This window comes from Salmo trutta, chromosome 18, assembly GCF_901001165.1.
Source record: "Salmo trutta chromosome 18, fSalTru1.1, whole genome shotgun sequence".
In the NCBI taxonomy this organism is placed as follows: domain Eukaryota; kingdom Metazoa; phylum Chordata; class Actinopteri; order Salmoniformes; family Salmonidae; genus Salmo; species Salmo trutta.
In genome coordinates, this window is record NC_042974.1 from 47,682,021 (window position 1) to 47,706,449 (window position 24,429).

At 43.5% G+C, this 24,429-nt stretch overlaps 1 protein-coding gene across 1 annotated transcript; it reads left to right on the top strand.

Annotated features, from left to right (window-relative positions):
• Positions 1-3,675: 3,675 nt before the first annotated feature.
• LOC115153413 (aspartate aminotransferase, cytoplasmic) lies at positions 3,676-24,426 on the top strand. Its single transcript, XM_029698843.1, has 9 exons — positions 3,676-3,927; positions 10,453-10,634; positions 10,902-11,025; positions 15,603-15,715; positions 15,977-16,081; positions 16,411-16,561; positions 20,622-20,787; positions 21,750-21,892; positions 22,361-24,426. Exons 1-9 carry the CDS (start codon positions 3,819-3,821, stop codon positions 22,498-22,500), a joined length of 1,233 nt encoding a protein of 410 aa, XP_029554703.1. The 5' UTR covers positions 3,676-3,818; the 3' UTR covers positions 22,501-24,426.
• The last annotated feature ends 3 nt before the right edge of the window (positions 24,427-24,429 follow it).

A 24,429-nucleotide genomic window follows, 5' to 3' on the forward strand; every position in this document is an offset into this window, starting at 1 on the left:
TCTACTGCCTGTGCGAGGGAGAGGTGGGGGGAGAGGAGAGGGGGGGGTGACCCTGGCCTTCAGAAAGCGAGACCCTATTCTGGCAGGCCCACTGGGGTTACCCTGCACCTGGCCCGGGTAGTGAGGGGGAAATCATAGAGGTCCCAAACCCTAGAAACGTTTTTGAGTTAGATGATGCCTTTCATTAGTGCTCCAACCAACTGCATTGAAACAATCTAGTATGCTAAGTAAGCTACAGTAAATTTCCTTATACAGTGAGTTAGTTGGTATGCAGTGAGACCAGCCTCTCAGATACCCTTAACAAAACTACAGTACACTGGCAATAAAATGTTACTTTAGGTAACCACTACCAGCAGACACAGAGTGTTGAAGTGTTGAAGAGTGACACATGGTGGAATTTCTATTGAGGCCTGAGAATTGTTCAATTTTAATCCAGGAGACGATAGGGATGAAAGAGCAGAAGTAGCCTTCATTTATCAACCACTTCACCTCAGGGAGACGGACAGACAGCTGAGGGAGAGAGTACACAAAAACGCACATAGGTACGTATGCACGCATGTGCACACATACACAGACCCACACACAGAGTCACAAATAAACATATCCATGCACACACACACAAACACACACACACACACACACACACACACACACACACACACACACACACACACACACACACACACACACAGAGTCACAAATAAACATATCCATGCATACACACACACACACACAGACCCACACACAGAGTCACAAATAAACATATCCATGCATGCATACACACCCCCCCACATGCGTGCGCGCACACACACACACACAAAATACTGCTTTGAAAAGACAGAGATGTTATTGTTATCATCGATCAACCCTGTTTGGTTAGGATTCAAATCTGCATTCACATGTCTGCATTCAAACAGAGTTGACACAGGGATTATGAACCTGTCCGTGGGGCCATGCCAGAAAGGTGTCATCACTATTAAAACCTGTTAAGGTATAGGGGGAAGTATTTTCACAGCCGGATGAAAAATGTACCCAAATTAAACTGCCTACTACTCGGGCCCAGAAACTAGAACATGCATATTATTAGTAGATTTCGATAGAAAACACTCTGACGTTTCTAAAACTGTTTGAATGATGTCTGTGAGTATAACAGAACTCATATGGCAGGCAAAAACCTGAGAAAAATCCAACCAGGAAGTGGGAAGTCTGAGACTTGTAGTCTTTCAAACCATTGTCTATTGAAACTACAGTGTTTGTGGGGTCATTTTGCACTTCCTAAGGCATCCACTAGATGTCAACAGTCTTTAGAAAGTTGTTTGAGGCTTCTATGGTGAATTTTGAGGGAATAACAGCCGGTTCAAGCAGTGGACTGTCTGAGGTCATGTAGTTACTTCATGCGCGTTCAAGCATGGCTAGCATTTTTTTTCTTCTTCTGTAATGAATACGCTATTGTCCGGTTATTATTTATGTTAAAAACACCCTAAGGATTTATTGTAAACATCGTTTGACATGTTTCTACAAACGGTAATGGAACTTTTGAGCTTTTCATCTATTGATTTGCGCTCCCGCATCGTGCCTTTGGAATAGTGTTCTGGACGCGCCAACACACAGAGGTATTTGGACATAAATGATGGACTTTATCGAACAAATGAACATTTCTTGTGGAAGTGGGAGTCCTGCGAGTGCATTCCGCCGAAGATCAGCAAAGGTAAGGAAAGATTTATAATACTAATTCTGAGTTTAGTTGATGCCATGACTTGGCAGGTAGCTGTATAGCTTGCATTGATGGCTGAGCTCTGTACTCAGAATATTGAACAATGTGCTTTCTCCGTAAAGTTATTTTGAAATCTGACACAGCGGTTGCATTAAGAAGTAGTATATCTATAATTTTTTTAATAATTGTTATATATTTTATCAACGTTTATGATGAGTATTTCTGTAAATTAATGTGCACATTCACTGGAAGTTTTGGGAGGCAAACATTTTCTGAACATCACACGCCAATGTAAAATGCTGTTTTTGGATATAAATATGAACTTGATCGAACAAAACAATGTATTGTGTAACATGATGTCCTATGAGTGTCATCTGATGAAGATCGTCAAAGGTTAGTGCTTAATTTTAGCTGTATTTCTGGTTTTTGTGACACCTCTCCTTGCTAGGAAAATGGCTGTGGGGCTTTTCTTGTTTTGGTGGTGTCCTAACATAATCTAATGTTTTGCTTTCACTGTAAAGCCTTTTTGAAATCGGACAATGTGCTTGCATTAAGGAGAAGTGTATCTTTAAAATGGTGTAAAATAGTCGTATGTTTGAGAAATTTGAATTATTCGATTTTTGATGTTTTGTATTTCGCGCCCTGCTATCCCATTGGCTGTTGGCTAGGGGTCCTGCACTTGATGCTTGTAGTTCAGTCTAAACATGGTAGGTAGCCTACTTGGTCGAACAAGGAATATATTTTTTCTCGTCAGTTGAAGAAGTTGCCATTAATCTCCCTGAGGATGAGTTGGCCAGTCAGCGGTCTAGAGGAGGATGAGCTAGCCAATCAGCGGTCTGCGAGCGTTCATATTTTTAATGACAGGTATATGTCCACATCATTCTATTGATGGGGTAGGCCCACACCCTTCCAACACAGAAAAGATGCTTTTTAACATACTTAATTACCATTTTTTGTAAGGAAAACTATTTCACTCATATTGTAAGTAATTATAGGTCATATTTCATAAAAATCTGGAGAAACTGGGAAGTTACTTTAACACTGATCTATGGTCAGTTTAGGGTTCCCTAATGTATGATGTCCCTGGGACAATATATAGGATGAAGGGAGGATGATCTCTGGTCAACTTCTATACAGGGCAGAAATCATGGTAGATCATGAATAACAAGCCTAGGATGCCACCTTGTGGATAGATAGAAAAGTGATCTAAAAGAAATTGGGGTGTTCAATATAACATTTTTATAGATTGTTACAGTAAATCTCTTTGATTGAAATACAAATGATAAAATGTATGCAGTTGCCTGTTTAGAGAATAGACAATCCGGTAACTAAAGTGTAGAGATGTGGAGATTTAGCCATAGTTTTAGATCCATAGTAAAGTTGTTGCAGTGTTATAGGCAGAATGCTTAACTATGGATGTTATGAGGCTTTGGAATCTCTGCATAACTACTGGTATTGCAATAACATGTAGGCTATTTATTAGATGTCAGACAATTTTTGCAGGGAAATCCCAATGCCGCACAACAACGGCGCTCTTTCATATTCAGCGACCGAGATTTGCATAGTAATTTGTCAATCTCCAATGGAGGCTAGTCATTGGCGCCAGCTGTAAACTACGTCACAATGTTGCACCCCTTGACCCCGTTCGATCGTTGCTAGGATTGGCTGATTTTTGGGTCAACTGCTTCTTTTGATTTCTATTGGTGAAATCTTTCACACCCATTCTCCATTCATTCTCAATTGGCCAAATCCACGTTTTCCACTAGATGGCAAAGCCACAAAGTCAAAATTGTCTATGTCGTAAAAATTATAACAAAAATTATATATTTGGACTTCATTAAGGTTAGGGTTAGGCAATTGTTATCAGTGTGGTTAGGGTTAATGTTAGGTTTAGGTTTAAAATCAAATTGTATTGAGAAGCGCAATTGTAGAAATAGGCGGGTGTTATGACTTTGTGGCTGTGTTAACTAGGGACGACCTCAAATCCATCCAAGTTGAAGGTGAAAGTATTTTCCTATCTCGTCCTGCAGCACTTTACACAGCGGTCTGTGCCCGGGTTGTTTACCGTTTTGTCTAACACCACTCCTTGGTAATATTCATCATTATGTCGTTATTCGGCGAGGTTCCACAAGCCACCCCAGTGGCTGTATTCAAGCTGTCGAATGATTTTAAAGAGGACGCGAACCCCAAGAAGGTGAACCTCGGAGTTGGAGGTAAGAGATGATGATGGTGCGTCCATCGCTGGGATGAAGTAAACAGGCTAGCTAACATTTGGATCACAGAGTTCCACTGCGATAACAATGCACCTGCTGCCTGTCCGATTTCCTGCAGCATTAATAATCTCATAGTTCATTTACTAGCGAACCGTTCAACCGTGGCTAACTAGCTAGCTAACGTTAGTAGCTAATTTACTAGTCTTTTATTTTTTTATTTTATTTAATCTTTATTTAACTAGGCAAGTCAGTTAAGAATAAATTCTTATTTACAATGATGGATTAGTATACCATAGCTAATCCTTTATAACTAGTCCATCAACTGAAATTCTGAAATGTTGGGTTGCAGGGCCCTGTTTGAAAACTGGGTAACACTTCACTTGACACCCAGTGTCATAAGACGGTCATAACCATGTCATAACAGCTGACATAACTTGTCATAACATGTCATAATATGGTCATAACACTGTCATTGCACACACACATATATATATATATATATATAAGCAACACCTGTTGTGACCTATTGCGTTATTTTATGGCTGGCTGGTTATGACACCTACATAAGAGTGTCAGAACCTACATTTATTCAAATTCGTTTTTTCCCTGCCAAGAAGTTTCCTTTCATTTGAAAGTTTGTCACTTAAATCCTTTGTTTTTGTTGTAATACATTCTTTACAGTCATGTTTTTTTCATCATAATTTTAATTAACTTGTAGAAAATACATTTAATGACACTGTCATGAAGCATTATGACCATCCTGTGTCAATGTACTTGGACTAAGAAAATACACTTATGACACTGTCAAGAACCATTATGACCATCTAGTATCACTTTGCTTGCACTAAGAAAATACACTTTATAAAACTGTCAAGAAGCATTATGACCCTCATAATCATATAAGCCAGGTAGGCCTATCACGTACATGCCCTTATATCAGTCATCAGTCAAAAAGAGGATGTCTTGTCCTGCTCCTGAAATCTGCCCCTCATTCATCCCAGTCATCATCAGCAGAGCATTGAGGTAGGTGCATGTCTGACATCAATGTTTGCGCAATTGCAAAGATAATTTAACATGGTCAATTTTTTTATTTTTATATAACAGAATCATACTGTTGACACAAGTTGTGGTGTAATGGAATGCTTTACCTTGTGTGGTAGGGTGTGGGTTTTGACACTCTTATGTAGGTGTCATAACCAGCCATAAAAGTATGCAATATATGTCACAACAAGTCTAAATATATGTCATGACAGTGTTATGACCATATTATAACAGGTTATGACAAGTGATGTCAGCTTTTATGACATACGACATGTTTGACTGTGTCATAACGTGTTATGACAGAGGGTGTCAAGTAAAGTGTCACCTTTTTGCATTCTCCCTCAATGTTGTGACAGACTGGATCTGTTCTATGTGTTGAAACCTTTTCACCTAACCAATCAATCAGGCTAGCATCATGTCCTTTGCTTTCTGTGCTGATTGTTCAGAATCCGTAGATAGCCTAGCAAGGCCTATATAACCTGCCGTTGGCAGTCATCCAAAGAAGTGGCTCTGTCACTGCGGTAAGGAGGACTGGAACAGACTGGAACATGCCGGTAGTTGTAGCTGGAGATCAATGAGTCATGGTCATATCACTGTAAATTAAGATAAATTGACCGTGATCATAGAGTAATTCACTCCCATTCACTCTCTCTACGATCCTCCTATGAGAGACTGTAGACAGAATACTCCCCCGTCCCTCTCCTTTCTTATTGTCACACAACCCAAATTTCCGTTTAGTCACACAGTGCAGTGCACTCACACATTACTGTTCTTCTGACTGGATCTTTGTATGGAGTGTTGTATTATTATTTAACACTGCAGCGCAAAGGCTGAAATCTCTATGTGGGGTCTGTGACTGCTTGCTTGGCCTCTCCGGGCTAAAGGATTTGCATTGCGCTACATGTGAGCAGAGCTACGCCAGAGAACTGGCCAAAGCTCTGTTGTTGTCACATGGTGTTAAACCCTCCATTAACAATTCATAAGAGATGGAAAAACTGCGGTGGATTAGGGTCCTATTGGAACACTACAGTTCTTTCAGAAAGTATTTATACCCCTTGACTTTTTCCACATTTAGTTGTGTTACAGCCTGAATTTAAAATGGCTTACATTTAAAAAAAATTTTTTTACTGGCTTACACACAATGCCCTATAATGTCAAAGTAGAATCATCTTTTTAGAAATTAATAAAAAATAAAAAGCTGAAATGTCTTGAGTCAATAAGTATTCAACCCCTTTGTTATGGCAAGCCTAAATAAGTTCAGACGTAAAAGGTTGTTTAACAAGTCAAATAATAGGTTGTATGGACTCACTCTGTGTGCAATAATAGTGTTTACCTCATCTCTGTACCCTGCCCATACAATTATCTGTAAGGTCTCTCAGTCGAGCAGTGAATTTCAAGCACAGATTCAACCACAAAGACCAGGGAGGTTTTCCAATGCCTCGCAAAGAAGAGCACCTATTGGTAGATGGATAAAAAAAACAAAAAAACAGATATTGAATATCCCTTTGAGCATGGTGAAGTTATTAATTACACTTTGGATGGTGTATCAATACACACTGTCACTACAAAGATACAGGCTTCATTCTAACTTAGGGGAATAAACCGCTTAGGTATTTTCACTATGAGGCCAATGGTGACTTTAAAACAGTTACAGAGTATAATAGCTGTGATAGGAGAATACTGAGGATGGATCAGCAGCAAAGGACCTTGTGAAGATGCTGGAGGAAACAGGTACAAAAGTATGTATATCCACAGTAAAACTAGTCCTATATTGACATAACCTGAAAGGCCGCTCAGCAAGGAAGAAGCCACTGCTCCAAAACCACCATAAAAAAGCCAGACTACGGTTTGCAACTGCACATGGGGACAAAGATCGTACTTTTTGGAGAAATGTCCTTTGGTCTGATGAAACAAAAATAGAACTGTTTGCCATAATGACCATCGTTATGTTTGGAGGAAAAGGGGAAGACTTGCAAGCCGAAGAACACCATCCCAACTGTGAAGCACGGGGGTAGCAGCATCATGTTGTGGGGGTGCTTTGCTGAAGGAGGGACTGGTGTACTTCACAAAATAGATGGCATCATGAGGATGGAAAATTATGTGGATATATTGAAGCAACATCTCAAGACATCAGTCAGGAAGTTAAAGCTTGGTCGCAAATGGATCTTCCAAATGGACAATGACCCCACGCATACTTCCAAAGTTGTGGCAAAATGGCTTAAGGACAACAAAGTCAAGGTGGCCATTACAAAGCCCTGACCTCAAGCCTATAGAGAATTTGTGGGCAGAACTGAAAATGCGTGTGCGAGCAAGGAGGAGCAAGGAGGCATACAAACCTGACTCAGTTACACCAGCTCTGTCAGGAGGAATGGGTCAAAATTCACCCAACTTATTGTGGGAAGCTTGTGGAAGGCTACCCGAAGTGTTTGACCCAAGTTAAACAATGTAAAGGGAATGCTACCAAATACTAATTGAGTGTATGTAAACTTCTGACCCTCTGGGAATGTGATGAAAGAAATAAAAGATGAAATAAATAATTCTCTCTACTGTTATTCTGACATTTCACATTCTTAAAATAAAGTGGTGATCCTAATTGACCTAAAACAGGGAATTTTTACTAGGATTAAATGTCAGGAATTGTGAAAAACTGAGTTTAAATGTACTTGGCTAAGGTGTATGTAAACTTCCGACTTCAACTGCAGCTCTCTAAGGTCTGCCATGACTTGAGGAAAACTGCTGATGCACTACCCAATGAAATTGCACCTTGAGCATTCTACTATTACAACTTTCAGTAGTAAGTTGAAAGCCGGACTGAGTTCCGACCCTTTGCGCCCCCACAGTTTGGGAACTACTGCTGTAGAATACTGTACAGTGCATTCGGAAAGTATACAGTGCATTCAGACCCCTTGACTTTTTTCACATTTTGTTACGTTACAGTGGCTTGCGAAAGTATTCACCCCCCTTGGCATTTTTCCTAATTTGTTGCCTTACATGCTGACCAGACCGGACACGTCGTGTGCGCGAGCGCCGCAAAATATATTTAGAAATCCAGGTTATTCAATTATTGTACCCACACTGCTCGTGCACGCCAACGAGCGTCAGCGATGCCAATGTATTTCTGACGCAGATCGCGCTGCAAGTCCTGCCTCTCCCGTCTCCTCATTGGTTTATAGAAGCAGGTACCCACGTGCCATCTCCTCATTGGTTATACCCACGTGGGTGATTGAAAGATGAAATGTTTTGCCGGTTGTCGTGGTAATACTATGAAAGTGTAGATGCCAATCACCATATAAGTTCAAAGATGAAAAAGCCTGGAAGGAAGAGAGATGACTAGAAACGATTCAGTTGGCTGTTTTATGTGTGGATTAATTGTCAGAGTAGAGGACCTTGTGCATTTCAGGTAAAATAACAACTCAATGTTTATATTCCAGGACAAATTAGCTAGCAACAGCAAGCTAGCTAAATAGGACAAATTGGCTAGCAAGTGCAAGCTAACTAGCTAAATTGCCATACATGTTTAATGCTTTTTGACCTGTCCCCAAATTAATGTCATTGGTTCAGAGTTTGTTTTGATATTTTAACCTGCGTGTCGTTATTGCGTTTGGTGTAGGGGGACAAAATACATTTATGCACAATAGCGCACGCGCACAGCTGGTTTGGGTTCCGTGTTACAACCTGGAATTCAAATTTATTTTTGGGGGGTTTGTATCATTTGATTTACACAACATACCTATCACTTTGAAGATGCAAAATGTTTTATTGTGAAACAGGTGTTGGGTTTGCACCAGACATAGTGTTTTCCTTGATGGTCAAAAAGCTCAATTTGAGTCTCATCTGACCAGAATACTTTCTCCAATATGTTTGGGGAGTCTCCCACATGCCTTTTGGTGAACACCAAACGTGTTTGCTTATTTTTTTCTTTAAGCAATGGCTTTTTTCTGGCCACTCTTCCTTAAAGTCCAGCTCTGTGGAGTGTGCGGCTTAAAGTGGTCCTACGGACAGATACTCCAATCTCCGCTGTGCAGCTTTGCAGCTCCTTCAGGGTCATCTTTGGTCTCTTTGTTGCATCTCTGATTAACGCCCTCCTTGCCTGGTCCTTGAGTTTTGGTGGGCGGCCCTCTCTTGGAAGGTTTGTTGTGGTGCCATATTCTTTCCATTTTTTAATAATGGATTTAATGGTGCTCCGTGGGATGTTCAAAGTTTCTGATATTTTTTTATAACCCAACCCTGATCTGTACTCCCACAACTTTGTCCCAGACCTGTTTGGAGAGCTCCTTGGTCTTCATGGTGCCGCTTGCTTGATGGTGCCCCTTGCTTAGTGGGGTTGCAGACTCTGGGGCCTTTCAGAGCAGGTGTATATATACTGAGATCATCTGACAGATCATGTGACACTTAGATTGCACACAAGTGGACATTATTTGACTAATTATGTGACTTCTGGTTGCACCAGATCTTATTTAGGGGCTTCATAGCAAGTTATTTTTTTCATTTCACTTCACCAATTTGGACTATTTTGTGTATGTCCATTACATGAAATCTAAATAAAAATCCATTTAAATTACAGGTTGTAATGCAACAAAATAGAAAAACGCCAAGGGGGATGAATACTTTTGCAAGGCACTGTACAGCCTTATTCTAAAATTGATTAAATAAACAATTTTCCTCATCAATCTACACACAATACCCAATAATGACAAAGCAAAAACAGGTTTCTAGGATTTTTTTGCAAATGTATTAAAAATAACTAAAACAGATATACCTTATTTACACAGGTTTTTCTCCAGTAGGTTTCCTCAGGGACAAAGCCTGCACTTTGATGTCAAAGATAATAAAATAAAAACGCTATAGTAAATACTACAGTAATGTCTGCAAAAACGACAGTATACTACAGGCTGTTAAAACACTACAGTAAATACTACAGTATACTAAAGTCCGCAAAAACACTACAGTACTAAATACTACAGTATTATACAATCCGTAAAAACACTACATGAAATACTATAGTATACCGTTTAAATACTGTAGTAAACTGTAAATACTACAGTAAAGACTGCGAAAACACTACAGTGAACACTATAATATTTATACCATAATACACTATAATATTTTTTCATGTGGATGAGACATACGGTAGGCCTAATTACATATTAGTCTACTTGGATCTTGCAGAGCATTAAAGCTTCTAGTGTAGTAGAGCGCAGGTGAGAGTGTTTGTGACATTTCCATCTGAGTTTGAACTCTCCTCAGGTTGTCAGTGTTCATTGTTCATTGGCACCTTCCTCTCTTGAGTGGGTTGCTCACCAAGGCAGTAATGCCAGCTGGAGAGAGAGCCATAGGGCCAGAATTGGGCTATTGCAACATTTGCACCGTAAAACAAACTTAACTGGTAAAACATATATCAATATATAGGCTATATCAGGCCCATATATTGGAAACACTGTATCCCCCCTCACCTGCTGTAGCTAGCTTGTCTCTTCCCTCCAGCCTACAGGACAGATGAGGGCCAGCCCTGGGTGCTGCCCGTGGTTAAGAAGGTGGAGAAGATCATCGTAGCGGACAACAGTCTGAACCATGAGTACCTGGCCATTCTGGGTCTGCCTGAGTTTAGGTCCTCTGCATCCAAGATCGCCCTGGGAGAAGACAGCCCTGCCATCCAGGAGAACAGGGTAGGGTAGTTTATGAAGTGTGAATGTGTTAGGGGAGTTGTGTTGTGTGTGTGATTATGCAGATATTGAGCTGAATTTAAAGGAATGTATTTAAATTTGTACTGGTGCGCTACATTGCTCCTAAGCAGTTATCAAGTCACTTATTTAGTGTGTATCAGCCACCACCTTCTCTCTCCCCCTCTCTCTACTGTCTCTCTCTCTCGCTCTCCCTCACCCTCTCCCCCCTATCTCGCTCTCTCTCGCTCGCTTCCTGTCTCTCTCTGTCAGGTGGGAGCGGTGCAGTGTCTGGGGGGTACAGGTGCTCTGAAGATGGGGGCAGAGTTTCTCAGACGCTGGTACAACGGGAATGACAACACAAAAACACCTGTCTATGTCTCAGCGCCTACCTGGGGTACACACACACACATGCACACAGGAACGACAACACTTAAACACCTGTTTACATCTTTGCTCGTACGGCTGATTCAGGGCTGTATGAATGTCCTCAAATAAGATATAAACTTTTCATTGTTGTTGTTGTTGTTATCTTATCTAGACCTTATACTGCTAAATTGTCCTCTTCATAGTTAATTAATAGGTGACTATATACAGTGCCTTGGGAAAGTATTCAGACCCCTTGACCTTTTTCCACATTTTGTTACGTTACAGCCTTATTCTAAAATTGATCGTTTTTTTCCCCTTCTCATAAAGACAAAGCAAAAACAGTTTTTTTGAAATTTTTGCTAATTTATTAAAAATACTAAACTGAAATATCACATTTACATAAGTATTCAGACCCTTTACTCTGTACTTTGTTGAAGCACCTCTGTCAGCGATTACAGCATCGAGTCTTCTTGGGTATGACGCTACAAGCTTGGCACACCTGTATTTGGGGAGTTTCTCCCATTCTTCTCTGCAGATCCTCTCATGCTCTGTCAGGTTGGATGGGGATTCTTTTTTTTTATAACATTTTTATTTAACCTTTAACTAGGCAAGTCAGTTAAGAACAAATTCTTATTTACAATGATGGCCTATCCCGGCCAGACCCGGACGACGCTGGGCCAATTGTGCTTCGCTGTAATGCGATGCTACTGGCGGCAGAGAAGTCAGGCGCAGGAGAGCGGAAACTGATTTACAACGGTTGTGTTTAATAACCATAAACCACCGTCAACAGAACAATACAATAAATGGGTCAAACAAAACCCGGTAAAATACCAGCATACCGTGCACAAGCACTACAACAAACAATTACGGACAAGGACATGGGGGGGAACAGAGGGTTAAATACACAACATGTAATTGATGGAATTGGAACCAGGTGTGATGGAAGATAAGACAAAACCAATGGAAAATGAAAAGTGGATCGGCGATGGCTAGAAGGTCGGTGACGTCGACCGCCGAACAAACAAGGAGAGGGACCAACTTTGGCGGAAGTCGTGACAGTACCCCCCCTTGACGCGCGGCTCCAGCCGCGCGTCGACACCGGCCTCGGGGACGACCCGGAGGGCGAGGTGCAGGGTGATCCGGACAAAGACGGTGGAACTCCTGCCGCATTGAAGGGTCCAATACGTCCTCGACCGGAACCCAGCACCTCTCCTCCGGACCGTACCCCTCCCACTCCACAAGATACTGAAGGCCCCTCGCCCAACGCCTCGAATCCATTATGGAACGAACGGAGTACGCCGGGACCCTCCCAATGTCCAGAGGGGGCGGAGGAACCTCCCGCACCTCAGACTCCTGGAGTGTGCCAGCCACCACCGGCCTGAGGAGAGACACATGGAACGAGGGGTTAATACGGTAATCGGGTGGAAGCTGTAACCTATAACAAACCTTGTTCACTCTCCTCAGGACTTTAAATGGCCCCACAAACCGCGGACCCAGCTTCCGGCAGGGCAGGCGGAGGGGCAGGTTTCGGGTCGAGAGCCAGACCCGGTCCCAGGGTCTCACTGCGGTGGCAATCTGCGTTCTCCTTTTGGCACGTCATGGTCTACTGAAGGTGGAAACGGACAGCTTCCCATGTCTCCTCCGCACGCCTGAACCAGTCGTCCACCGCAAGAACCTCGGCCTGACTCTGATGCCAAGGCGCCAGAACCGGCTGGTACCCCAGTACGCACTGGAAGGGAGAGAATTTAGTGGATGAGTGGCGGAGCGAGTTCTGTGCCATCTCGGCCCAGGGCACGAACGCCGCCCACTCCCCTGGCCGGTCCTGGCAATAGGACCGCAGAAACCTACCCACATCCTGGTTCACTCTCTCCACCTGCCCATTACTCTCGTGGTGAAACCCTGAAGTAAGGCTGATCAAGACCCCCAGACGTTCCATGAACGCCTTCCACACCCTAGACGTGAACTGGGGACCCCGATCAGACACTATATCCTCAGGCACCCCGTAGTGCCAGAAGACGTGTGTAAACAAGGCCTCCGCAGTCTGTAGGTCCGTAGGGAGACTGGGCAGAGGGAGGAGACGACAGGACTTAGAGAAACGATCCACAACGACCAGGATCGCGGTGTTACCCTGTGAGAGTGGAAGATCAGTCAGATAATCCACCGACAGGTGCGACCAAGGCCGCTGTGGAACGGGTAAGGGGTGTAGCTTACTTCTGGGCAGGTGCCTAGGAGCCTTCCACTGGGCGCACCCCGAGCAGGAGGACACATAAACCCCTCAAGCCAATGTTTCCACGCCTTCAAGGCCTTGACGACAGCCAACAGCTCTCGGTCCCCCATGTCATAGTTTCGCTCCGCCGGGCTGAGCTTCTTCGAGAAGAAGGCACAGGGGCGCAGCTTCGGTGACGTACCCGAGCGCTGAGAGAGCACCACTCCTATCCCAGCCTCGGACACGTCCACCTCCACTATGAACGCCAAAGAGGGATCCGGATGGGCCAGCACGGGAGCCGAGGTAAACAGAGCCCACAGGTGACTAAAAGCCCTGTCCACCACTGCAAACGCACCGGGCCCCCCTTCAGCAGTGAGGTAATGGGAGCCACTACCTGACCAAAACCTCAGATAAACCTCCGGTAGTAGTTGGCAAACCCTAAGAACCGCTGCACCTCCTTTACCATGGTGGGAGTCGGCCAATTACGCACGACTGAAATGCGGTCACTTTCCATCTCCACCCCTGAGGTGGAAATGCGATACCCTAGGAAGGAGACAGATTGCTGGAAAAACAAGCATTTCTCAGCCTTGACGTACAGGTCATGCTCCAACAGGTGACCAAGCACCCTGTGCACCAGGGACACATGCTCGGCGCGTGCAGCGGAGTATATCAGAATGTCATCAATATACACCACTACACCCTGCCCGTGCAGGTCCCTGAAAATCTCATCTACAAAGGCTTGGAAGACTGATGGCGCATTCATCAACCCGTACAGCATGACGAGGTACTCATAGTGCCCTGAGGTGGCACTGAATGCCGTCTTCCACTCGTCAAGGAGAGGGACCAACTTTGGCGGAAGTCGTGACATTCGCCCTGTGGGATTCCCAATCACGGCCAGTTGTGATACAGCCTGTAATCGAACCAGGGTCTGTAGTGATGCCTCTAGCACTGAGATGCAGTGCCTTAGACCGCTGCGCCACTCGGGAGACCCTGCCATTCGGGAGCGTTGCTGCACAGCTATTTTCAGGTCTCTCCAGAGATGTCGATCGGGTTCAAGTCCGGGCTCTGGCTGGGCCACTCAAGGACATTTAGAGACTTGTCCCGAGGCCACTCCTGCACCACTCCTGCTGTGTGCTTAGGGTTGTTGTCCTGTTGGAAGTTGAACATTTGCCCCAGTCTGAGGTCTTGAGCGCTCTGGAGCAGGTTTTCATCAAGGATCTATCCGTACTTTGCTCTGTTCATCTTTGCCTTGATCCTGACTAGTCTCCCAGTCCCTGCCGCTTAAAAACATCCCCACAGCATGATGCTGCCACCACCATGCTTCACCGTAGGGATGGTGCCAGGTTTCCTCCAGGCGTGACACTTGGTATTCAGGCCAAAGAGTTCAATCTTGGTTTCATCAGACCAGAGAATCTTGTTTCTCATGGTCTGAGAGTCTTTAGGTGCCTTTTGGCAAACACCAAGTGGGCTGTCATATGCCTTTTACTGAGGAGTGGCTTCCGTCTTGCCACTCTACCATAAAGGCCTGATTGGTGGAGTGCTGCAGAGATGGTTGTCCTTTTGGAAGGTTCTCCCATCTCTGCAGAGGAACTCTAGAGCTCTGTCAGAGTGACCATCGGGTTCTTGGTCACCTCCCTGACCAAGGCCCTTCTCCCCCTTTTGCTCAATTTGGCCGGGCGGCCAGCTCTAGGAAGAGTCTTGGTGGTTCCAAACTTCTCCCATTTAAGAATGATAGAGGCCACTGTGTTCTTGTGGACCTTCAATGCTGCAGAATTTTTTTGGTACCCTTCCGCAGGTCTGTGCCTCGGCATAATCCTGTCTACGAGCTCTACGGACAATTCTTTCAACCTCACGGCTTGGGTTTTCCTCTGACATGCACTGTCAACTGTGGGACATTATATAGACAGGTGTGTGCCTTTCCAAATCATATCCAATCAATTGAATTTACCACAGGTGGACCTCAATCAAGTTGTAGAAACATCTCAAGGATGATCAATGGAAACAGGATCCACCTGAGCTCAATTTAGAGTCTCATAACAAAGGTTCAGAATACTTATGTAAATAAGGTGTTTCTGTTTTTTATTTTTAATAAACCTGTTTTTGCTTTGTCATTATGGGGTATTGTGTGTAGATTGCTGAGAAGTTTTGTTATTTAATCAATTTTACAATAAGGCTGTAACGTAACAAAATGTGGAAAAAGTCAAGGGGTCTGAATACTTTCCAAAGGCACTGTAGGTGATTAAGTCCAACATGTTACTTTTTAACATGCTGGACTTAATCTTTGTAACAATGTCAGCTAATGTTACAAAGCAGGCCTCAAAAGACACATGAAGCATTCAAAGAAAGACTCCTCTATTAGAGAAAAGTGTTGTGAAATCTCCTCTACTGTTTGTTTCTAGAGAACCACAACGCTGTGTTTGCCAACGCCGGGTTCGAGGACATCCGTCCCTATAAGTACTGGGACGCAGAGAAGCGGGGTCTGGATCTGGACGGTTTGTTAGGCGACCTGGAGGTGAGACGCTGACCTCTGAACTGGTGGTGTTGACATGGAGACCAGACCATCTCCCGAACTCTGAGTTTACCCCACAATAGTGAATATTGAATATCTTAACTGCTCATGTCAACGTAGATAGTAAATTAGCTTTTTACACACTGTTGAAAAGAGGATAGGTTTGGCTTTCTAGCGATACCAACTTGGTGCATCAACTCCCAGTACACAATATGTAATTTGTCTGTCCTGTAGACTAACATTGACCTTTGACCCCTGTCCCAGAGTGCACCAAAGCATTCCATCTTTGTTTTGCACGCGTGCGCCCACAACCCCACCGGCACAGACCCTACACACGTAGAGTGGATGCAGGTGGCTGAGGTCATGAAGGTAAGACTGTGTGTGTGTGTGCACGTGTTACTATACTTGTGAGTACCAGAGGTCCTCACAGGAATAGTAAACCAACTAAAAAGGCTATTTGTAAAAATACTGTTTTAGGGGTTAGAGTTAGGTTTAGTGTTAGGGGTTAGTGAAAATAGGATTTTGAATGGAATCAATTGTTGGTCCCCAAAAAGTATAGTAAGACACACACTGTGTGTGTACATGCGCAACTGTTTGTAAAAAAATATATATTTTAAAAAACAAATGCTTTTTTGCATGTAATTTTTTTTATTTTCTGGAGGTTTTAATATTTCTCCATTTTTATTTTCTCTCTCCAGAGGAGGAAGCTGTTTGTGTTCTTTGACTCAGCGTACCAGGGCTTTGCGTCAGGCTGTCTGGATAAGGATGCCTGGGCCGTGCGCTACTTTGTCACGCAGGGCTTTGAGATGTTCTGTGCCCAGTCCTTCTCCAAGAACTTTGGCCTCTACAGTGAGAGACACACTCACACACACACACCAGTGTTAATTTCGTCAACAATAACTATGAAGAAAAATACTTGTCAACTACCTATTTTTCCTGACTAAAACTATGACTATACCGAGACGAGATGCCCTGGAAAAAACTATAACTTACAAATTACTTTTAATTTTAGTCGATGGAAATGTGACGAGATGAGAATTCCACATGAGACTAATGGACATTTAATTTGACATGAAGCTCCTTTTCATCTGTTTTGTTCAATCCTAAGCATGCGTGCATGCAGAATATTTCATGCAATCCTCTCATTGGCAGAATGAACTTCTTCACTTGCCGTGAGCTGATCTGTCCGGCTCTCCCACACAGCTCCCAGGCAGTCACTTCAGTCACTCGTCAATCTTCTGAACTGATGCGAAGCCAGGACACTTCACTTGTAACTAGGCTAACCTCAACTAGAAACAATAATGTTTACTCTCTCTCCTACTTTCATGTAGACTGTTTTCCCATGTGCGCTGTTATTTATTCATCCGTGTTGCCGCTCTCGCGCCACAGTACTCAAATGTGAGTTGCGGTTGCTATTTTCCTATGGGAAAAGCAAATGCTATTTGTTGAATATTAGGATTGCAGTAATACTTCTGGCATTTTTGGAAAGCTCAAATTCTCCCCCTTTCAAGGAAACCATTGTTATTTAACCCCCTTGATGGTTACAATGGGGAGAAAATCTGAGATGTAAATTGTTTAACCTATAGGCTTTATGGCCTATATGGTTAATTATGGCTGGCATTGGTAACAATCTGCCACAATATCAATGTTGCCAGCTAAGGTATAGGAAGGGATAGTAGGCCTAGTTGGACAAAGCTATCTGGTAAAGGTAGCCTAAATATTAATTTAAAAAAAAAATATAATAATATTATGTGGGCTCAAATCAAATCAAAGTTTATTTGTCACGTGCGCCGAATACACCTTACAGTGAAATGCTTACTTACAGGCCCTAACCAACAGTGTAATTTTTATGTAAAAAATAGGTATTAAGTGAACAATAGATAAGTAAAGAAATAAAAAACAACAGTAAAAAGACAGTGAATAGTGAGGCTATATATAGGCACCGGTTAGTCGGGCTAATTGAGGTAGTATGTACAGTTGAAGTCGGAAGTATACATACACCTTAGCCAAATATATTTAAACTCAGTTTTTCACAATTCCTGACATTTAATCCTAGTAAAAATTCCCTGTCTTAGGTCAGCTAGGATCACCACTTTATTTTAAGAATGTGAAATGTAGGAGACAGAACGCGTCTCTTTCCTGAGTGGTATGACAGCCTCGTGGTCCCATGGTGTTTATACTTGCGTACTATTGTTTGTACAGATGAACGTGGTACCTTCAGGCGTTTGGAAATTGCTCCCAAGGATGAACCAGGTCTTGACTGATTTCTTTTGATTTTCCCATGATGTCAAGCAAAGAGGCACTGAGTTTGAAAGTAGGCCTTGAAATACATCCACAGGTACACCTCCAATTGACTCAAATTATGTCAATTAGCCTATCAGAAGCTTCTAAAACCATAACATAATTTTCTGGAATTTTCAAAGCTGTTTAAAGGCACAGTCAACTTATTGTATGTAAACTTCTGACCCACTGGAATTGTGATACAGTGAATTATAAGTGAAATAATCTGTCTGTTAACAATTGTTGGAAAAATGACTTGTGTCATGCACAAAGTAGATGTCCTAACCAACTGGCCAAAACTATAGTTTGTTAACAAAAAATTTGTGGAGTGGTTGAAAAATGAGTTTCAATGACTCCAACCTAAGTGTATGTAAACTTCCGACTTCAACTGTAAATGAATAGTATAGTTAAAGTAACTCTGTATATATGATAAACAGAGAGTAGCAGCAGCGTAAAAGAGGGGGTGGGGGGTACACAAACACAATGCAAATAGTCCGGGTAGCCATTTGATTACCTGTTCAGGAGTCTTATGGCTTGGGGGTAAAAACTGTTGAGAAACCTTTTTGTCCTAGACTTGGCGCTCCGGTGCCGCTTGCCATGCGGTAGTAGAGAGAACAGTCTATGGCTGGGGTGGCTGGAGTCTTTGACAATTTTTAGGGCCTTCCTCTGACACCTCCTGGATGACAGGCAGCTTGGCCCCTGTGATGTACTGGGCTTTACGCATTATCCACTGTAGTGCCTTGTGGTCGGAGGCCGAGCAGTTGCCATACCAGGCAGTGATGCAACTAGTCAGGATGCTCTCGATGTTGCAGCTGTAGAACCTTTTGAGGATCTGAGGACCCATGCCAAATCTTTTTAGTTTCCTGAGGGGGAATAGGCTTTGTCGTGCCCTCTTTACGACTGTCTTGATGTGTTTGGTCCATTCTAGTTTGTTGGTGATGTGGACACCAAGGAATTTGACACTCTCAACCTGCTCCCCTGCAGCCCCGTTGATGAGAATGGGGCCGTGCTCGGTCCTCCATTTGCTGTAGTCCACAATCATCTCCTTAGTCTTGGTTACGTTGAGCGATAGGTTGTTATTCTGGCACCACCCGGCCAGGTCTCTGACATCCTCCCTATAGGCTGTCTCGTCATTGTCGGTGATCAGGCCTACCACTGTTGTGTCGTCTGCAAACTTAATGATGGTGTTGGAGTTGTGCCTGGCCACGCAGTCGTGGGTGAACAGGAAGTAAAGGAGGGGACTGAGCACGCACCCCTGAGGGGCTCCAGTGTTGAAGATCAGAGTGGCAGATGTGTTGCTATCTACCCTCACCACCTGGGGGCGGCCTGTCAGGAAGTCCAGGTGTTTAGTCCCAGGATCCTTAGCTTAGTGATGTGCTTTGAGGGCACTATGGTGTTGAACTCTGAGCTGTAGTCAATGAATAGCATTCTCACATAGGTGTTCCTTTTGTCCAGGTGGGAAAGGGCAGTGATTGATTGCATCATCTATGGATCTGTTTGGGCGTTAAGTAAATTGGAGTGGGTCTAGGGTTTCTGGGATAATGGTGTTGATGTGAGCCATGACCAGCCTTTCAAAGCACTTCATGGCTATGGACGTGAGTGCTACGCGTCTGTAGTCATTTAGGCAGGGTTCCTTAGTGTTCTTGGGCACAGGGACTATGGTGGTCTGCTTGAAACATGTTGGTATCACAGACTCAATCAGGGACATGTTGAATATGTCAGTGAAGACACCTGCCATTTGGTCAGTACATGCCCGGAACACACGTCCTGGTAATCCGTCTGGCCCCGCGGCCTTGTGAATGTTGACCTGTTTAGAGTTCTTACTAACCTCGGCTACGGAGAGCGTGATCACACAGTCGTCCGGAACAGCTGGTTCTCTCATGCATGCCTCAGTTTTGCTTGCCTCGAAGCGAGCATAGAAGTGATTTAGCTAGTCTGGTAGGCTCGTGTCACTGTGCAGCTTGCGGCTGTGCTTCCCTTTGTAGTCTGTAACAGTTTGCAAGCCCTGCCACATAAGACGAGCGTCAGAGCCCGCGTAGTACGATTCAATCTTAGCCCTGTATTGGAGCTTTGCCTATTTGATGGTTTGTCGGAGGGCATAGCAGGATTTCTTATAAGCTTCCGGGTTAGAGGCGTCACTACAGACCCTGGTTTGATTCAAGGCTGTATCACAACCGGCCATGATTGGGAGTCCCATAGGGCGGCGCACAATTGGCCCAGCGTCGTTAGGGTCCGTCATTGTAAATAAGAATTTGTTCTTAACTGACTTAGTTAAATAAAGGTTAAATAAAAAATATATTAAAAAATATGTGACTCATTTGGCTGTGACTAAAATTGTTTTGACATTTAGTCGGCTGATAATAACTAAAACTAACGGATGAAAGGACAAAAATTTGACTATGACTAAAAAGGTATTTTAAGATTAAAACTAAATCTAAAATTGCTGCCAAGATGAACACACACGCACTCACAAACACACTGTAAGATGCATTGAAACATATGAAACCAATCTATGTATTCCTACTCCCACCTTTCACACATAACACTCACACACACATTTCAAATGTAATATATGTACATAATGCAATCTGTAAGGGAACCCTGAAATAAATGTTCTGTGTGCTGGCAGATGAGCGTGTGGGGAACCTGACTATTGTAGCTCGTGATTCTGACAACCTGAAGAGAGTTCTGTCTCAGATGGAGAAGATTGTCAGGGTAACCTGGTCCAACCCTCCCTCCCAGGGTGCTAGGCTGGTCGCCATCACACTCAACACACCTGAACTCTTTGCTGAATGGTGGGTACACACACAGACAGTACAAAAGTAGTGTATGCACGTCCAACAATTATACATGAGTGGTCAAAACGTTGATCTATTTCCTCCCCCTCTCTCTCCGTCTAACCCTGTCTCTCCGTCTAACCCTGTCTCTCCCTCTAACCCTGTCTCTCCCTCTAACCCTGTCTCTCCGTCTAACCCTGTCTCTCCGTCTAACCCTGTCTCTCCGTCTAACCCTGTCTCTCCGTCTAACCCTGTCTCTCCCTCTAACCCTGTCTCTCCCTCTAACCCTGTCTCTCCCTCTAACCCTGTCTCTCCCTCTAACCCTGTCTCTCCCTCTAACCCTGTCTCTCCGTCTATCCCTGTCTCTCCGTCTATCCCTGTCTCTCCCTCTAACCCTGTCTCTCCGTCTAACCCTGTCTCTCCGTCTAACCCTGTCTCTCCGTCTAACCCTGTCTCTTTGTCTAACCCTGTCTCTCCTTCTAACCCTGTCTCTCCGTCTAACCCTGTCTCTCGGTCCCCCTGTCTCTCTGTCTTTCTCTCTCGGTCTCCCTGTCTCTCTGTCTTTCTCTCTCGGTCTCCCTGTCTCTCTGTCTCTCTCTCGGTCTCCCTGTCTCTCTGTCTTTCTCTCTCGGTCTCCCTGTCTCTCTGTCTTTCTCTCTCGGTCTCCCTGTCTCTCTGTCTTTCTATCTCGGTCTCCCTGTCTCTCTGTCTTTCTATCTCGGTCTCCCTGTCTCTCTGTCTTTCTATCTCGGTCTCCCTGTCTCTCTGTCTTTCTATCTCGGTCTCCCTGTCTCTCTGTCTCTCTCGGTCTCCCTGTCTCTCTGTCTTTCTCTCTCGGTCTCCCTGTCTCTCTGTCTTTCTATCTCGGTCTCCCTGTCTCTCTGTCTTTCTATCTCGGTCTCCCTGTCTCTCTGTCTTTCTATCTCGGTCTCCCTGTCTCTCTGTCTTTCTCTCTCGGTCTCCCCGTCTCTCTGTTGTAGGAAGGATAATGTGAAGACCATGGCAGACCGTGTGTTGTTGATGAGGGCTTCACTCCAGGCTAAACTGCAGGCTCTGGAAACACCAGGAACATGGAACCACATCACACAGCAGATCGGCATGTTCAGCTTCACTGGCCTCAACCGTAAGCACACACACATACACACACAAATGAATGCAAACAAATGCATACCTCTCTTTCCCTCTCTAGTCTTAAACACACACATACACTCACCACCCAGCTATGTTTAGCTTCACCAGTCCGCTGAGCACATCCTCATTACTGTTTGTGTGAAGTAACTTCCTGGATAAACATGAAACTCCTCTGTGCTGTGCTGTCTTCCTGAGAGCTTCAAAAAGCTGTTAGAACCAGGAAACAGCTTCCCAGCGTAGAGAACACTGACGCTAAGGCTCACTGATGCCTTAACTGAACCGGGGGGGGGGGGGAGGGGGGGCAGTTCTACTCAGTATACACATGTACACAGCACACTGGCACAGAAATATCCTCTCTTCTTTAACTCTCCTTTCACACCGATAGTATATTGTACGTTCTGAAAATATAATATTTGTGATGTCATACCTTTTTATATTTTCTCTCCCTCTCTCTGTCCAGCTAAACAAGTGGAGTACATGATCAAGGAGAGGAGTATCTACCTAATGGCCAGCGGTCGTATCAACATGTGTGGTCTGACCACTAAGAACATCGACTATGTGGCCGAGTCTATCCACGAGACTGTTGTCAACGTCCAGTAGAAGACTACACTACCCACAACCACCAGCACTCCCTCCTGACCCCCACCAGCTGTGTTTGTGTGTAATGTATTGGACCAAACATACATAATAAGCCCCATTCCCAACTCCCAGCACACTAGCTTATGCTGGGCCTATAATGTCACTTGTTGTCTATAGGTACATTGTATTTGAACACTTAAATGAATGCACAGGCAGCCTAAAGGCTAAAGAGAAGTGTTAATAATTTGTCTGTGTGTCTTTGTGTGGCTATCATCCCTGTGTGTCATCACTGCTGCTTGCAGTAGAGTGTGGTGTGATTTAATTTGTACTGTTTTTGTTCAGTAGTGTTGAAGTCCTGTTTACTGATTAAGCACTGTGTGTCAGGGCATTTTAGCTGCTGTGTGGTTCCACGCTAAGGCACTAGCTGGCTGTGTCTTAATACTCTGAAAGGGCTTCCTTTCCTCATCTCCTTCATTACAACTGATGTTCCTTCAACCTATCGTGTCCAGCCAGATCAGTGATCATAGAGGGAAGGACACAAGGAAAGGAGATATGGAAAATAAGCTATATTGTTTAAACTATTGAGACACAGCCCCAGTGTTTGTGGATGTATTAGGACTAGCAGTGCTGGTGATGGTGATCTTCCATTGCTTATTAATATTGTTAACATTACCTTATGATTAGTATTGTTTGGGTCGTTGAATTGCGGTGGGATGTGGGCCTGGCATTTTGAAAAAAATTGACCTCATTTGTATTTATTTTTATTTAAAGCTGCAGTAGTAACCTTTTGGGCGACCTGACCAAATTCACGTAGAATTGTGAGTTATAGATTTGGCGTTCTCATTGAAAACAAGTCAAAAAAGCAGTAGATCTGTTCTATGTGCACTATTTCTATGCTTCCCATTCTTAAGTTTTGTTTTTACATCTTTTACTTTGGGTTTTGTACACCAGCTTCAAACAGCTGAACATAAAATATATTTGGTTATGGAAAAAATATCTCAAAGCGGTTTAGATGGTACAATGATTCTCTACACTATACTTGCTTGTTTTGTCACAAACTGAAATTACTTAAACTATTAGAATGTTAGCAAACAGGAAATGGCTGAACGATTTCTGCAAATTCCACCTTTAAATGTATTTGGGTGCTATCAGGTGCAATACAGAAGAACGTATAAAAAAAAAGGAATCCCATCTCAATTCAAGAACGACCCATTTTTATGCGGATTTCATTCCAACTGTGAAAGGCGCATTCCCTGTTCTGTTTGACTAACCCACCTGCATAACTTATAGGAGTTGTTTGGGTCCACTTGAAAGAAAAGCTAAATATTAATTGTGACCAAGTAATCAGTACTTGACTTGAAAGCATACAACAAGTACTACAGTGAAAAACAATCAATTGACCAAATCAGTCATGCACTAAATGTATGTCGAAGAGATGTAGCTATGTAATAAGCATGCTAATATTGAACTTGAACTATGGACGTTATATTTACGATCATGTTTATTTTGGCCTAAGATGATGAAGTAAAAATTATGTACCAATACCTCAGACTTAAGCTGTGTAGCTCTCTGTTGAATTTCATGCTTGAAGTCCTGGCGTGCGTTGAATAGGGACAAACAGGACTGTTCTCAATCAGAGAGCAACAATCCCTGTTATTTGTGTTTCAACATTTGAAAGAAGGGTCTGCTCAATGTGAATGTCCAATCAGTCTGTTCCGAAGCGGTCGTTCTCTGTTGTAATTGCACTATTATCAGTATCTGACATCTCAGTGGTATACATGTATTGTTCAAAATTGCACAAATCAAATGCACTAACAGATGCTGTGATTACCTATGTATCTCAAGGGGGTATGACTCAAATCCTTTAATAAATGTCTCCACACCACAATATAATGCCAGTTCTTTCCATCTGAGAGCCAGGATGGAAAATATAATTTGATTGTGCAAGTT

What these genes read in the sequence shown, in the direction of transcription:
- LOC115153413 (XM_029698843.1), top strand. Translation starts at nt 3,819, where the DNA reads ATGTCGTTATTCGGCGAGGTTCCACAAGCCACCCCAGTGGCTGTATTC. An exon ending in CTGCCATCCAGGAGAACAGG is followed by an intron (nt 10,635 to 10,901) that starts GTAGGGTAGTTT and finishes TCTCTCTGTCAG; the next exon opens with GTGGGAGCGGTGCAGTGTCT. An exon ending in CAAGAACTTTGGCCTCTACA is followed by an intron (nt 16,562 to 20,621) that starts GTGAGAGACACA and finishes GTGTGCTGGCAG; the next exon opens with ATGAGCGTGTGGGGAACCTG.